The following is a 17,385-nucleotide window of genomic DNA, read 5'->3' on the forward strand; positions in this document are numbered from 1 at the left end:
GGGTAGGAACAGCCCGGTGCCCCGGGCAGAGCGCGGGCAGAGCGCTTTGCCCTCTCCGATCCCTGCAGAGCCGATCCCCGCCCGGGCAGAGCCGGGGCGCGGTGCCACAGAACGCAGGTGAGGGCAAGTTGTTGCCTTCCTCCCAAGCGGCCTGACCCTGGCTGACCTGTACCCCAAACTGCTCCTGTTACCCATGTCCCGACCAAGTTCTCTTTATTGAATCTATTTTTTCTTCCCAATACCTCTGTCTCATCAAAATTGAGGACTGTTTTCCTGAATAGAGACAGGACACTGATATTTAAAAAAAGGACACTACTAACCCCCCCCTCCCACCCAAATCATGCAATTTCATGTCTGGTTTTAGTCTCCTCCAGAAAACCAACAGACATGTTATCATTCATTTATTCACTCACTTTTCAGAAAAATATATAAACTACATATAAAAAGTAAAACCAGGCAATAAAAATATTTATGAAGAATTTAAACAATATTAACTCTTTGCCTCACATTTTTGAAACACGTGCTGGGTAAGAACAGCAATAAACTGAGTATATGTGGGTATCAGCAGGTAACCTTCCAATGGGACCTATCCTGCTAACAGAGCTCAGACCTATCTGAGTCGTTCCTGGCTGAAGAAGCCTTTAGACTGAGGTGTCAGCTGGCGCAGCAGAGGCAAACACCTCCTGCCAGGTGTAATGTGCCAGGTTCACAGGCTGGCGCAGCCACGGAGCCTCTGCCAGCCTGGCAAGGGTCATGCGCTGCTCCGGATCCAGGTGCAGGAGCCCGGCCAGCAGATCCATGAGCCCTGGGCAGAGACAGCACAGGATGGCTTAGGCTGGAGTTTAGGCAGGTTGGGAATGAGAGAGACAGTCTGTGCTCAAAGAATGACAAATCTCCCAAACTCTGCTGCACTGAGCAGCTTTCCAAATCATCACAGAACACATTAGGGAGCATTTTTTCAGTCTTCCCCTTTATTTTGGGTGGAAAAACACTGCTTATACTTTCCCAGGAGATCTGCTCCTTTTGAAAAGCAAATGGGAAGAGCTCTGTCCTGGATTGCCAAGCAGATTGTATTCTATTTTCCATCTGTATGGCAGTTGTCTTCTGTTCAGGGGGCAGTTTTCCTTATCTCTTCCACACCCAATCCTGTCTCGGGGGGGACATCTGCTGATAACAGCTATTGAATGTCCCTGCATGGCTGATAAGAACTACAGCATCCCATTGGGAATGGTGAGCCCAGAGGGAGGAGCCAAGCATTCCTACCTGGATATAATCTGGAGATTCTGGAACACCAGCACGGCTTCTGCACTGGATTTCCCAGAGGAACAGCAGCTGCCTCTTCCCCTGGATCTTCAGAGGCAGAGACTGCACCTTTCTCCAGGATCCCTGCTCCAGCAGAACCAGCCCTGACGCTGCAGGAGGGCTGAGCCACAATTCCAATGGGACTGCTGCCAACACCCTGACCCACAGGGTGTCAGGTTGTGTTCTGACTCTGTCAGTGTTGTTTTGGTTTACTGCATTGTTTATTTTATCTTTTTATTTTCTTCCCCAATAAAGAACTGTTATTCCTGCTCCCATATTTTGCCTAAAAGCCTCCCTTAGTTTCAAATTTATAACAATTCAGAGGGAGGGGATTTTTATTTTCCATTTCAGGGGAGGCTCCTGCCCTCCTTAGCAGACTCCTGTCTGCTCAAACCAAGCCAAGCTCACCTTCAGACACGCGGCGAGGAGGACTCAGGACAGCTGCCAAGGCCTCCTCCAGCTCACAGAAGGGATTCTCCCCAAGCACCAGGGTGTAAAGGGTGATGCCAAGTGACCACATCTCCAGCTCAGGGCCATGGTACCTGTGCAGAGATAAGCTTGCTTCAACTCAGATTGCAACTACAGAGCTATATGCTAAAGAAAGTGAAAAGAAAAAAAAAGGGCCTTGAAAGCCCTTGCTTCCAATGTTTATTTTAACATAGGAAGTTTGTGGGAATTCTAAGAAGGTTCTCATGTGTTTGAAGAGTCTGCATTCTCTTTCTCCAGGAAATAAAACCTACCATAGAACAGCTAACCAGTTTCTGTTGATGAGTATGAGGTGTAACATGCACCCAGACTTCCACATACATAAACTGGTGACAAGAACTTACCCCTCCACCTTCTTCATCATCAGTCAAAACTGTTAAGTAAATATTTAACTGCAAGAGCAAACACATCCTCCCAGCCCTTTCAAAACAAAAGTTACTTGGAAAAAACTCTTAACTATCTCAATTCCATCTGAGAAAACATGCCAGTTCCTTCACACAGTAAGAGGCGGAACTCCTGGGGCAGAGCTGCTTGCTTCACCTTTCATCCCATTCCCAGCAGGAATTTCCTCTCCTCCTTGCATTGCTTCTCCCCCCCTTGCTTTAGGAGGAGGACCCATGGAAACAGCTGTGAAGCACAAGCAAGATCCATCCATTGCAGCAGTAATTGTAAAAAATGACTGTGAAATTGTAAAATCCCCTCTGATGGGGAGGCTTCCTTGTGGAGCAGCTAGGAGAGCACCACCTGCCAGGTACAGAGCACTTGGAGAGGGACACAAGAGGGAAGAGAGCCAAGATTTAGGCAGCACATCCAAAACAGCAGCAAAAGAAGCTGCAAGGGAAGAATCCTTAAGTCTCAAGGAGTACAAAAATCAGTGGGGAGATGAACAGGGATCTGCAAAACTGCAAAAATTCAAATAGAGGAAAGCACGTGGAAAAGAGAACAGAGAGGATGAGAGTGGGAGGACACAAAGCACAGACATGCAAGGAGAAGGTGCTATCAAAGCAATACCTGCTTACTCCATGTCTCTGAAAGAGCAGCTTTTGCTAGAGAGAGCCTGGCAACAGATTTAGAAATTACTTTGTACATATTCAAGCTTTTGCAACTTGATTTCTGTCACTAGAGTGCCCTACTTTGTATGCACTCAGACCTTCACAGTGATTTCTGCCACTGCAGTGCCTTAAATCTCGCTGCATTTCCTCTGGTGGGATACTCTAGCAGCATTCCAATGGCACAGCAGCTTGGCTTCTCTGTTCCAGCCCTGCCCACGTGGGTTATTTTTGGTGTGATGGCACAAAAATGACTTTTCAGAGGGTAACATACGGTTTGCCAGACAGCACTTCTGGTGAGCAGTATTCAATTGTCCCACAGAAGGTATAAAATAATTTCCCAGGTTCCAGGTAGGCAGCTGAACCAAAATCCACTAATTTAATTGTGAAATCTTCAGCAATGACAATATTTTCATCCTTGATATCTCTGTGAAGGATGTTCCTACAGTGGAGATACCCAACAGCTGATACAAGCTGGAAGAGACAGAAGGAACTGGGTGTTACTACACAGAGTCCCTGAATAATTGATGTAGCATCACAGCTTTCCCAGAGCCACATTTTGGCTTGTTTTGACACTGCCTAAACAAGATTTACATCCTAATTATGGAAACTGAAATGGCCTCAGGCCTGCCTGTCATCACTGCTGCAGTGCTCTTGGAAGAGACACTTTAAAGGGATTTTGCTGCTTTCATCTCACAGATGTGCAGGAGGAGGGGATGCTGCAGTCAGGATGTGATTGAGAGCATTGGAGCTACAATCCTGCAAGTTACTCTATTTTTATCCCAGCTTCATTTGGAGGGTCCTTTGGTTTCTCCAGAAGGATATTTGACTGTGTGCCTTCCATGCTGCAGGATGACAAAGCATTTGAGAGCCAAGTTTGGTATAAATAACACAGTCACTCCTAAACTCCATTCTTTTTCCTGCACGATTTATGCTTTAATGCCATAATTAAGGATAATATGAGAATGATATCACCTTGGAGATGATCCTGAAACTCCTACAATGTTTTTAACAAGAAAAGCAGATGGCTGAGGGAGAAAAGTTTCTATTTATAATACAAATCTGCCTCTGCAGAGAAATGCAGTGCAGATCTGAGGGAACAATTCAGCCTTGCAAACGCCAGGCTGGGTTAAGGAAAGGGCTGATCCATCACAAGGCTAAAGGGGCACCTTTGGCTTCCATCTTCCATCAGCACCCCAGCTGAGGGCAGGGTGGGCACAGCAAGGGTGTGGGGGGGTTACCACATGCACAGCAATTCCTGCATACCCTAGAGCAAGAATTTATTCCAAAACTCTGAGGGGAAATTACCTGGGGACTGCTGCTGTGGTTAACTCACTAAACAAAGGACAGTTCAGCCCTCAGGCAAGCTCTTGGCTCATGAGAAACTACCCTGAGTTACTTTGCATTTTGCCACCTTAAAATCCAATATAATTTCTTGATTTAAAGAGCAGCACTCTTTACTCCTTTAACCAATCTAAACTAAGCACTGAAGTAAGTGAAAACGTGGCTTTTTGTAGGCTTGGGGCAGCTTCTGTGAGTTTTCCTCCTCTCTCAGAGGAAATGTGAGTGCTACATGAATTGTCTGGGTGACAGGAGCTGTGAGCTGTCCTGGGAACAGCTGAGGGGCCATGGCTCCACAGGAAACCCTCACAGGCAGGAAGGTCCTGGAAAGGCTTTTTTATTATTCCTAAGTGAACCTTAACAAGGTTTCTGCAGGCAGCATTTCAATCAGCCCCACAGAATGGTGGGGAAAGGTTCTGTAAGTATTGAGCACAACTCCAGTGCCAGTTATCAGCCAGAATTAACCAGAACAGAGTCCTGGCTCTTACATTAACCAATTCTCACCTGCATGTAGCAATTCTGCTCTCACCTGTCTGAATATGTAACTTGCTAATGGCTCATCCAAGTTGGGCTGATTATCAATAAATGTAAAGAGGTCCAGACCAGATCCATGCTTCTCCATCACCAGCTGGAAGAAGCCTTCATTTTCAAATACATCCAGAACCTATAAATAAAAGGCCTGTTAATCATGTGCTTCATCCTCAAAAAATTGCCTTTTTTTTTCTTAACAAACACTGTTCTCCTCTTGGAGATTTAATTGGTGTATATTATAATCTTTAAAGTGTGCTCATTTCACTGAGCACAAATGTTTCTTGAAAAGAGTACAGGATTAAAACTGGAGCAGAATTAAATCTGAGAGGAATTCTCTTTCTGAAGCAAAATACCAACCAACCAAAAAAACACCAACAACTCCAAAACCAAAACCAACAGCCTCAAAACAAAGAGTCTGAAACAAGATGTTTCCAGATTATTTACTGAACTGGTTGGTACATGTTCAGATGTGACATCACACCTCCAAGATATGCATCTTATCTTGAAATAGCTTTTTTTTCTGTTAAGAATCCCATTTTCAGATCACTTTGGGGTAAAAGTGTGGACAATCTGCTGGGACCCACCCTCCAAAGCAAAGCAGAATAAACAGGTTCCTTTCTCTCCTGAAAAGACAGATTCAGTAGAGGACACTTGACTGCTGAAGAGGAACACCAGACACCCAGGATGCAAACCAAGCACCTGGTGCAGTGCAAACTGCATCAGTTCCCAGCCACTGTACCTTAATGATACTGGGGTGCTGCAGCTTCTGCAGGATTGCAATTTCTTGAGTGACCCTGCCCAGGTCAGGATCATCCACCCAGCAGTCCTCCAGCACCCTCTCCTTCCAGATGAACTTTACAATAACCTACACAGACAACAGCATTCAGCATCATCTGCCAAAGCATGCCTTGGAGTGTCAGGTAAATTAATTTGCAGGAAATCTCTTAGTGCCTCCTATTACCAGAGGCATGGAAGTAACCCCATGTGATTAGCTCAGAGTATATTTGAATGTGCTTAAATTAATTTAGTCCTGGAAGCTAAATGATGCACATAAATGGAATCTATTTATTGCTGCTCTGAATTCCAAAGGTTTTGGCAAGCCAGCTGTCTTATCAAGCAGTTACAGCACATGGGTGCAGTGGAGGGAAAGAGCATTAAACATCCATGCAGGAGAAACACCAGAACTTGCCCTCTGAGCACCCAAAATCCTTCTCCTGAAAAAGAGGAGGTGCCATTATCTCAACACATCTACTCCCCATTCTTGAGTCATGGCACAATAAAGATTTTGAGGTTTGCCATTCTCTTTAGTAACAGAAGACTAAAATCTATAATTCTGTTAAGATTAATGTCCACTTCTTTCAGGAGGTTCAATTAGCTGCATTAATTAGTTCATTAACTCATTCTGCACCTGTTGTCTCAGGTAACATTTATACACAACATCAATGCAAATGTTCTGCTGTCCTGTTTCCATTACAGATTTCTGTTTCAACAAAACAAAACCCCAAACTACCAAAGAGAAGCTTTTGACAGTATAATGTTAACAGAATACGAATGCTCTAACCTTTCAGTTTTCATCCTAAATTATTATTGAGCAACAAGAAATACTTCACCTCCTGCTGATCTTTCTTGCTCCTGGCACTCCAGACAAAGCCAAAAGAGCCTTTGCCAATAAGATTGAGAGTGCTGTAATTTTTTGCATATTCTCCCTCACATGCTCTTAATCCTTCAAGATCTTCAGCTCTTTGGGAATTGTTGAAAAGTGAAGCTGATCTGATGGCCTAAGTACAGATACATAGGTTATAATAGCAGCAAAAAATGAACAAGCACAGAATCACATTTATAAAATTAATAAATACTGAAAAGAACATGCACATCTGCAAGAATAGATAAAATGAGGAATCCTTGGTAGAACTGCACTATATTTATAATATGTGCATATATATATATATATATGTGTGTGTGTTATATATGTGTGTGTATAAATATATATTTGGATATAGATATATATAGATATATGATAGTGAGTATCCTGTAGTTTGGAACTGCACTGTTCAGGTTGCAAAGGTAACACCAGAAGTGTTACAAAATAGCAATTGAGATTTTGTTTTAGTATGTTAAAAAAAAGTAGGGAAAAAAAGAAACAGCAACATCCACCCCACCAACTCATGTCATTAATATGAAAATCTTCTTGACTTTAGCTTCAGCTTAGCAGTCAAACAAAGAGAGAAATGCTCAATATTCAAAGACAGGATTTCTTACTTCTCCAAGAATTTTAGTAGAAAGATCAGCCACAGACTGGGAAGAGTTTGCCAGGCTGGCAAGGAGATGCTGAGTCTTTGCTAGAGCTTCTTTTTGGCTCTGTGAAATGTCTTTCACCACCCAGACACAGAAAAGCACAGTGGGATCCTGCAGCTCTGCACATTTCACCTCAAAGCGTATGCCTGCAGAAAGAGGTGAGGAAATGAAAATGGTAGAATGTAACTTTAGTGTTGAATAAGATCACAGATGATTTAGGACTAAATTCAAAGCTCTTGACAAAAAGTTCAGAGTTTGGGGAGCAGCTTCTCAGTAAAGAATCATCAGAGGGGCTGCCACCAGCACAGCTCTTCTATCAGCTACCTCCAGAGCTCCCACTCCAGCAGACACTTGTCAGTGTCCAATTGTGATTATTCATTTCAACTGTTATTCTAGATTACATGAAAACAGGGATTTTATTCAACAAGCCACTGAATGCAGCTGAAGGAGTGAATGAAGCAAACTCCATTATACAATTTTAATTTACAGTTTTACAGTGGAGTTTGTATTTTCAGAAAAAGTTATCAGGTTCAGGCTTTTAAATTTTGTTTTGAGAGTATTTCTGACTTTTCAGTAAGGATTAATTTCTTACCAACTTTGTATTTTATACCACCTCATTTTCTGATACCCTCTGGGTAGACTTAAATACCATTTTTTCTTCTAGATGCTTCTTCCTTCCTCTCCACTGTGAGCTTCTAACCAGAACTGTCTGCATTCTCCAAAACTGTGGGTGGAAAGGAGCACCCAATAAGAGTTTGGGAAGGGGACAAGGCTTCACTTACTGAACTGTGAACCATCTCTGTGACAGCAATTCCCAGTGTAGCTGCCTTCCAGAATCTCCCAGGTCAAAGGAGCTGCTGGATTTAGCCTGCCTTCTTCTTTCACTGGGGTGGATGTTACTTTGATCTCCATATTTTGCTGCCTGAGGAACTGACAGTGTTCTTCAGGCCTGCCTTTGCTTTTCAGGGGATTTCTGGTGGAATTGTCCCCCACAGTTTCTGCAAGGGTTTCAGCTTGCTCAGGAAATGCTTTGGAGGATTCCTCAGAGTTCTGTAAATGCCTTCTGGAGGCCAGCCATCCAGAATCAGCTTCTGTGGCAGCAGCACTCAGCAGCTGCTTTCCTTGATGGGTGGAAAAGGCACCATTGGTGTCAATTAGCACATTGGAGCAGCATCCTCCTGCAAGAGCTGCAGTAACATCGACAGAACTGTCTGAGCTCCCCTTGACACCAGCATTCAGCCCCAGCACTTCAAGACCAGAGCAAATACAGTTCAGTTCAGATTCTTTCACATCTTCAGAGGCTGTGGCAGCTCCTGATGCACAAGCACTGCAGCCTGGTTTATCTCCTGAGCAAACATCACAGCCAGTTTTTCTTTCACATGCAAAGAAGGTGGAAGGATCATTTAGCAGGCAGTTGTCAACAGCAACGTGCTCCAGGCTGGAATGTCTTGCATCACACATCGAGTTTGTTTTTGACACCTGCCTTGGAACCATGTGGCTTTTCAAGACTTGTCTGCAGTTCAGAGCTGTCCCAGGCCATGGCTCATCCAATGTTGGTGTTCCAGGTGAGTTCCAGGTGGCTGCAGGAGGCAGCTGCACTGGGTCTTTACAGGGTGGGGCATTTCGATTTTCTTCTAGTCTGGAACAAACAGGCAACAGTTACTGCAGGAGATCCTGCACTGTGACTGCTTCTCTCTGCAGTCTCCAAGTTCTGACCTAAATCCCACTGTTGTGAGTCAGGTGATGTGAGAGAGAGCCTTGCAGAGAGCATCTTCTGAGAATTATTTATCCTGAAGTTTCCACTGTTCTACACTGTGCCACTGCTCTGGTTGTGTCAAGCCAGCTTTTGGGATAAGGCTCTGGTGGGCTGAGAGCCCATCTGTAGCAAGGCTGTCCTCAGTGCAAGGACTCAAAGTTATCAACAATATCATGATTACAAAATGAGAAAACTGTCCTACTGTGTAATACCCCTTTAAATATGGTCACTATTTAAAACCTGGACCAATAGATTTATTTCAAGTTTAAAAGCAAAAGGCAGAAAGCTGTTTGCACAGGCACCCAAAATCCTGACAGATTTACCAAAGAAGATCAGGTACACTCACAAGACACTCTTTCCCTATGGATAATTTCCATCTCCAGCTTAATTTCTAGTCTGGATGAAACATTTGGTCCCCTTTAGAGCTGGAATTTCTGTACCTTTACAATGGTAGCTTGTGCAGATATAAATAAAAATTGAAGGCAGGGACAGCTCAGCCTGTCTTGCAAACAGCACCCAGATTCTAAAGACAGCAAAGCATGGAAGGCTCTGGCTACACCTCCCCACAGACATCAAACAGGTGAAAAAATCAGCTTTTGCTGGTGATTGCCATCACAGCTCTTCATTTTGCCAAGTGAATATGCACTCTGTGAAATGCCTACCTATTGTTGGGGGTGGATGCTGCTTCAGGAGGTGAGGGAGGAGAAAAGAAACTGGTTCCATTCTTTTGTTTATCCTCATCGTGTATTAATTTGTCATCTTGGTGTTGTTGCTCCAATTTCTGCTCTTCATCTCTTGACAGAAGGTGTGCTAAAGATGCAGCCAAGAAGCTGCTCTCTGTACCAAACAGGAAACAAAACCACACCAATTTAAACTCTTATATTTAGGCTTCAGAGGCTACAGTGATTAAAAATAAACTTGGAACTGCCTTGGTCTGTCTTTTTCCTAAGGAATTGAGTATAAAAGGCTTGATTGAGGTAAAACAGTCAAAATACAAGCATTCCATTCTACTTTGAAGTCACTACATGCAGGAATCTGCATGTTTTAGGGTTGCCAAAATTTGCTTTTCTAGCAAAGCTCTTGGGCAGATATTGGTATCACATGTTAGCTACTTGAACTGAAGTTCAGAGGCCTAAAAAATGCCAATAATGGAAAGAGACTGAAATTAAAATCATCATACAGCAGCAGCATTAAAAAAAAAGCTCAAAGCACGCATATACAGCCCATTCCTAACCCATCTAATGGAAAGATTTGGACTGGATTTATGTAACTCACTGAAGCTCTAAGATAAAAAAAAGAATATAAACATGTTTGAAAGAAGAGGAAGTTAAGGTCTTTCCTTCCCCAGTGACAACAGATCAGAAGAAAAACATGAGTTTGGAAGATGAAGTAAACCAAGTATTATTGCTGCAGAAGAAGGTAATGAGTGAACAACTCTAGATTTGAATTTAGAACAATCCTTTAATTAGTAACAGCTGAGTGCCAACAATGCTTCCTCACTGAAGAACTGAACTACTCCTAGATTAGGGGCATCATTTCATCAAAGAATTACCTAAGAAATTGTACATTGTCTACCAACTCTTCTTTGTTCCAGTGGGATGCATTGGTTTCAGCACAGACCTGCATTTCTAAGCAAAGAGAAAAAAAAATAGGGGGGAAAAAGGAGATAAAACCAGCCTAAAATGTGATATGGGTGAAAGCATGAACTTGCTGGTGTTCTCTGTGTTGGGCAGAGCTGGCTGCAAAAGACAGATATGTAAATATGAGGCTTCTTTGCTTCTGTTTATTCATGCTGTGTTCAGTGAAGTAAAATTTTGGTAAATTCTGATGCAAACTTCATCAGAGGAATAAGTGATGCCTCCTTGATTGAAATATAGCAACCATAACATTGACTATTAGCCAGCAGCAGAAGCCAATTCAGTATATTTGATTTTTCCCTTAAAATATTAATCCTAAGTAGCTACAGCTCTGCTGCAATACAGTCATAAAAGCTATATTTTACACATTTTAAAATACCACAGGGTCCTAGCAGGGAAGGGAGGGAAAGGAAGTGCTTGTTAAGTACAAAGCGTTCTCTAGTCTCACTGTGATTTCCAAATTAGATATTCAGTTTTATCTTCTTGGCAACAAAGAGAGAAGCTCAATCTTAGGTGAAAAATTCTCTTTACCTGAGGTTATGGTGGAAACCTGATTTTAAAACTGCATGGAGGGGCACTGCTTTTGTGAAGAATGTTCTTTTTTTGTGGGTGAACCTCTTGTGTCTGCTCATTTCCCCTTGGTTACAGCAGCCAGAGCCAGCTGTGGCAGGCAGTGACACCTTCAAAAAGGCACTCACCTTCTGTCCCTGTGGGATCATCCAGAGGAGGGAAAGGCAAAGAACAGCCACCGCTTCTTCCCATGTTGTTATAGAAACCAGGGATCAGGAATGTAATGTTCTAAAACAAAAACAAGACCTTAGAAAGCTAAGCCAACTCTCCCAGGATGGGGGTAAATGCTGACAATCCCTGTTTGTGAGCCTGATCCTCATGGACAGCCAGGCAAAAGGGATCCACATGACCAGGGGAGAGCACAGAACTGTGCAGCTTGCTTTGGGCTACTTGAAATCCACAGCAGCTCCTCAGCTCTAAGTCTCAGCAATTCCAGCATGGCAATTCTCATGTCATCCCACACCAAACCTGGGGAACACTGGGGTTTTGGGATGGCAAGGAGTGTTGAACAGCTTCACAATTTCAGTGGGTATGCTGCCACATATAGCAGTCTTCTGGGAGGATATGAACTTATCTTACCTTTCCCAAGAGATCTTTCTTCTCATAGCCAAAAAGCATTAAAGCAAAATTATCTGTGATGCCACAGATGGTTCCATCTGACTGGACAGTGATCAGACCACTGATGGTGGAGAAAACCACAACTGTAGCAGAGTACTGATAGCCTGGGAGAGAGCCTTCTGCCTGTGGAGTCTCATCTTTCTGCACTGCTTGCTGCTCCTCCAGATGGGTGACTTCCAGCTTTAAACTGAGAGGAAACATGGTGCCCTCTCTGCATTGGCCTGCAGCTCGCTGGATCCTGAGGTTCTGAATCAAAGCAAAAAAACCCAACTAAATAAAACTCAAATAAAACCTCTAACTGAACAAATGTTTGGGGTTTATTGCATTGTTCATATAAAATGACACAGGAATTCTCAGGAAAAAGGAGCAGGAAAAGAAAAGGAACAAATCTTGTGAGTATCAAAATGAACAACATCTGGATTTTTAAGGATCTGGAATCCAGTGTTGAACTACTAAATAAATATCCTGAAGGTGAAGACTGGTGTATGCTGCAACTTTTCAACAAATTAGGCATTCATAAGAAGGCCTCCTTCCCCTCCCTATCTGCCCACTTTCATGGCATTTGCAAGACCTGGGTATTCTTTCACTCCTCAGACAGACATGATTGAAATGGGCTAAAGAATTAGAAGGAATCTTAAAGAGCTTACAGAGAGAGCACAGTGTCTTACAAAGCTAGGAGTGAGAGGTCAGGGCATGGTCTCATCCAGGTTAGGAACTCTTCAGACAGCAGCTCCACAAAAAAAGCAGCTCACCCTTTCCCAGGGGAACCAGGCTTCTCTCTGAAAATGCTTTGTTCTGTTGTGTAAGGAGGGAAAGCAGCCTGCACCCCAAATGGGAAGGCTATGGAAGAATGAGGTTGGTTGTACTCTACCTTTGGGATTTTTTTGCCTAGAGGAGGGATCTGCACAGAAGGAATCAGGTCCTTTATGTGGAGCCCAACTACTGCTTCCAATGTTGGGTAGCCATGGAGATGAGCATAAAGGAGATCACAGGATGTAATGTTTCCCTGGGGAGGAAAATTTACAGGATTGTTAAAATTTTAACACTTTAGCCACAGTCCACTCAATGCTTTGACAATGGTTTCTGCAGTTACCTAAGCAGTGGCAGGAAATTTCATTCTGCTGTCCTTTGGTGGACACAACTCACTCAGCAAAAGCAGACCCAGCATAAACCAATATTCCCAAATCACTGTGCAGGGAGCCTGCCCTTTGCCCAGGAGACAGGCAGAGGTGTCCAGTGCTCCTCACAGAACTGCTCCTCAGCCAGAGGATCCCTGGACATCCAGGGACACAAGGACATCCATACCCAAAGCATCAACCCCCTGCCAAACCAACACTGCTCAAGGATAAGACATCCCCTGAGGAGAGAGAGTTTATTTCTGTGTGAGTTATCAAACACATCAGGGTGAGCCTCACCAGAGATCCAGCACAGCTCCTGCAGGCACAGCCCTGCATGGACACACTCCATGTTCACAAACAGCCACCTGCTGTGCCTGCTGCCTTTCAGACACCTTCCCCTCCCACACAAAGCCTCCCAAACTGCAGACACCTTCCCCTCCCACACAAACTGCAATCCTGTTTGATTGTTAGGAAAACACTCACCTCAGCTGTGAAGGAGACACGAGCTGAAAGTCTCTCCACTGGTTCCAGCACAACCACACAAAGTTGGGTGTCTTTGCTTCTTATTTGCCTCAGCCACACTGAGACAGGGATGTTCTCATTGAGGTGGCCAATAACATCCACCTGCCCACCAGATTCAGAAATGGAGACATGACTTACTAAGATTGTGGTTACTTAGAGGGAATTTCAAACAGGACTAAGATACTGAGCCAAGATACTTCCCTATCATTATTAGAAAAACACCATTTCTTGACTACTTACTAGTATTTTATGGGAACAAACATTTTAATACAGAGATTTTTGTACAGTTTTAGTACAGAGATTAAAATATCTGAAAATAATACACAAAATGTTGTTACTTTTGTGTTGTCTCCCCTCACCTCAGGAAGTCTAAAGGCATAAAGACTTCAGAATAATAAATGTCCCACTCTAACACCTTGCACTCAGTGTGAAGTGCCTCTCAGAGATGCCCTATTTAAGGGATGTCCCATGGTGTTAATGAACATTCCCCATTAGTAACACAGTCCTTACTTTCAGCTGCAAAACAGCAGTTTAATTTCTTATGGGAAGAGATTCTTCTCAGATCAGAAAATGTTTATCTATCTTATAGCCTGCAAGGCTCATCCCAAGCCTTTTATGGTTTTTATATTATCTTGACAGAATGGGTTTATGATTTACACACTGACTCCTATAAAGTATTTAGAACAGCTTGGATTAAGTGCCTCTGTCAGACATTTAATTTTAATTCTCACTGAATCAAACTTAGATCTTTTCCCCCACCCTATATCCAGCTGAGGATTCAGGAAGATAAGGCTCTGAGATACCAACAATTTCAGTTCAAAAATAACACACCAGAAAGAATATGAGCTCATTTTCCAAGAAATCTCTAGTGGCAACTCACAACAGCAGCAAAAGAAAATAATATGGAGATTTTCTCATGCAGTTCTCTTATAAATAACCCCATTCCAGGCAAAATATCAATTCCACTCTTTTGCACAAACTATGGTGTTTTGACACAGACATTTCACAGTATTTCAATGGCTTCAACCTTTATAATATGCGCAATCCAATTGAGATTTAAAATACATTTTAAAAGAAAACATTAAAAAAATTTAAATACATTTTTAAGGGCCAGACAATTGGGAGCTTTTCCACAATAGACTTTTTCCTTGTTAAGCAATTTTGTAAAAATCTAATGTCCTATAAGTTCTGATTTGATCATCTCACAGTGGCTCCATTTGTTGACAGCTGCAAGGTTCTCATGTGTGTCCCCTTAAATCATCTTTTGCTCTTTGAATTCCCACACCTGCAAACTTTTAAACCAAACACTCCTGCAAATGACACTATTACCAAATGCCCATGGAGTTAAATACAGCAGGAAATTATATAGAAAATGTAAAAAAAACAAACCAAACCCCAACCAAAGCCTACAAAACCACTTTATGTGGTGGAGAACATTTCCTTGAACATTTGACATACCACAGCTCCTGAAACCACTGAAGAACATTCAGAAGTCTCTAGGTACTCCTCACCCACTGCTTCCCATGCCTCTTGGCCAGATTTGGATATCAAGTGGGACAGCTTCTGACCAATGAGTTCCTGACTACTGCACCCAAGCAGCTTGCAAGCTTGGTCATTGGCCACTAGGATCTAGAAAAGAACAGAAAAACCCAAACCTCAACAAAGAATAAATTTTTTTAAGAGCTCATCATCTCCTCAGGTTGTTGCTTTAATGTCTTATAATATCCCTTTTTCTTGGTGGAAATAAAATGGCTCTTTGCAATTCTAAGTTCATGATAGATTCTTATTCTGGGACATCCCTTGTCCTCACATCTTTTTAGTTAAGAGGTTTTGAGACATTGCTTTCCTTTTAGGTTTCCTGCTTTCTTTTAACTGTAAACAACAACATCCATGGAGGCAAAACTACAAAGTTGTATTTGCAAACAAACCTCAGGCAAACCACAAACTTGCATCCGAGCTCAGAGGTATGCAGTGATCACACCAGTCACTGGCACACTGGAGCCTGTGCAATGGAGCAGTTTGGGACTCAGTGTCTCCAAAGGGGGCAAACCCAAACTGTCAGTTCAAACTAAAACATGGCACAGCTCTCTAAAGGCATCAGGACCCAATTTTAGATTCCTCTCAGGACAGGAACAGAAAAGCTCTTTCCTCCCAATGCAAATGAAATGTTTGCTGGGGCAGATAAAGAAATCTTGTGCCACCACAAACACATTTCAGGGCTGGTACTTTACAGAGAGAAGGCTTGAAGCACATTCTGCTCTTCCTTTCTTCCCTCATGTCACTCCACAGCCGCATTCTTATAGAAACGTTGAATCACAGAATGGTTTGGGTAGGACAGGACCTCAAAGCTCATCCATTTCCACCCCCCTGCCATGGGCAGGAACACCTCCCACCAGCCCAGCTTGCTCCAAGCCTTATCCAACCTGGCTTAGAACATTTCCGGGAATGGGGATTCCACAACCTCCCTGGACTGTTTGAGAAAAGACTCAACACACCCTTGCTTCTGCTATTATTCTGTGTATTCTGCTATTATTCTGTGTATTCTGCTATCATTCTGTGTATTCTGCTAACTACAACCTGCAATGGAAATAAACTCATCAGCCTTTAGAAGACCACTAAGCTGGAGCAGACTACAAAATGCCTTCATGACACTGATTACCTGCAGACACACAAGAGAAAAACAGACATTTTAGCCTTGTTTCACATAATCTCTACCATTTATGGGCAGCTCAGGGCTGCAGGTACCTCTGTGGTGCTGGCATCCACGGTGAAAATGGCTTGGTTGGGGCTGCGTGCAGCAGCTGGGAGGTGCTGGCTGGCTTCCTCCCCAGCTGGGGTGTGCAAAAAGGAGCAGGAACTGCCAGGGGAAGCAGAGAGGGAGGCAGAGTCCCACTGAGCCCATGAGTTCCCAGTTTTGCTGGTACAAATGTTACGAGCTGTCAGAGAGGACAAACAGTAAGAGCTCCACTTCTCCCCTGTGAAAACATAAAGGTCAGCAATGTTGCTGTAACAGGAGTATCAGAGGAATGGATTAAAGAATAAAAAAGCTGTCAGCTGAAGCAACTGTCAAGTAATCCCAAAATACATGCTCCTAGGTTTTTAAAGAAAATAAAATCAGTGAAACTAAAGAAAGCAGAAAGTATTCTAATAAATTTATCTTTTTGAATCTGGAACATATAAACTTAGTCCATACAACTTGCCAACATTCATAAGTTTTAACCAGACTAGTTAACTTTTATTTTTTACTTAGCAGTTCTTAAAATGTTTTGAAATCTCTCTAATTATAAATGAAACAGTCATTAAATAATTGCAGTAAGTGCTCAAGCCCTTATTAAAAACCATGTTAGTAGAAAGCCACTTAATTAACTGTTCACAGTATGTGACATTGAAATACCTGTGTCCACACCAATGTTCTAGGCTACAAAGTGCCAAGTGATTGCACCACAAATTTGAAAGGCTCTGTGAGCACCTATCCAATGATGTTTTCTCTATAAGCTCTCCCAGCCTGCAGCAATTCCATGTCTCACTGAACAAGTGCATCCTGGCAGATACATACTGCTGTTATCTCTAAGTTTGAGGAACGGGAAGATCTGAAAGTGCCCAAAAGCTCCATGGGAACTCAGTCTCACCACAGAGTGCTCACCAGGCAGTGATGTTCCAAGCTGACAGAGCCCAGAGAGGCGACTTCTCCTGCTTTTGCTGCCCGAGGGAAAGGATCTGCTCAGAGTATCAGAGTCATTCAAGTGAGTAAGGACTAAGCCTGCTGACGAAGACAGAAGGGCCCCTTCAGAGGGGCTATAAGCCATGATCACACTCTGGTTACCAGCCACACCTCTGGAGCCACCATCTGCAAGAGAATCAAAGGACACAGAGTCAGGCTGGCAGCAGGGACCGACGCTGGCACAAGCCTGTGGTGATAGCAAAACGCTCATTCCTGAGCATCCTGCTACGTCTGTGGGCTTGTTACAGAGCTGACTGCTGACTTGGCATCCTGTGCAGGGGAGGGCTCCATCCCTCTGTGGACCTTTCATTCACTGAAAAGTTGCATTCCGTGATCCTTCTGGGTCCCTTCCAACCCTGTGTGACCGACAGGACTCCGCTAACGCATTTCTTTCGCTCAGAGCTGCTGAGCGCCCAGCCAGCACCCTCCCCCCTTTTTG

At 43.3% G+C, this 17,385-nt stretch overlaps 1 protein-coding gene across 1 annotated transcript; it reads right to left on the reverse strand.

The window, feature by feature from the left end:
• Positions 1–414: 414 nt before the first annotated feature.
• Positions 415–17,031, reverse strand: PASK (PAS domain containing serine/threonine kinase). Its single transcript, XM_066556892.1, is given in 17 exon segments — positions 415–639; positions 642–805; positions 1,711–1,844; positions 3,112–3,311; positions 4,708–4,842; positions 5,449–5,574; positions 6,320–6,487; positions 6,969–7,150; positions 7,787–8,643; positions 9,423–9,597; positions 11,096–11,195; positions 11,547–11,831; positions 12,457–12,591; positions 13,187–13,327; positions 14,684–14,854; positions 15,971–16,200; positions 16,869–17,031. Coding segments are annotated over 17 exon segments (3,411 nt in total). The 3' UTR covers positions 415–594.
• Between the last annotated feature and the right edge of the window lie 354 nt (positions 17,032–17,385).

The sequence above is a fragment of the Molothrus aeneus genome, chromosome 10 (assembly GCF_037042795.1).
Source record: "Molothrus aeneus isolate 106 chromosome 10, BPBGC_Maene_1.0, whole genome shotgun sequence".
Classification (NCBI taxonomy): domain Eukaryota; kingdom Metazoa; phylum Chordata; class Aves; order Passeriformes; family Icteridae; genus Molothrus; species Molothrus aeneus.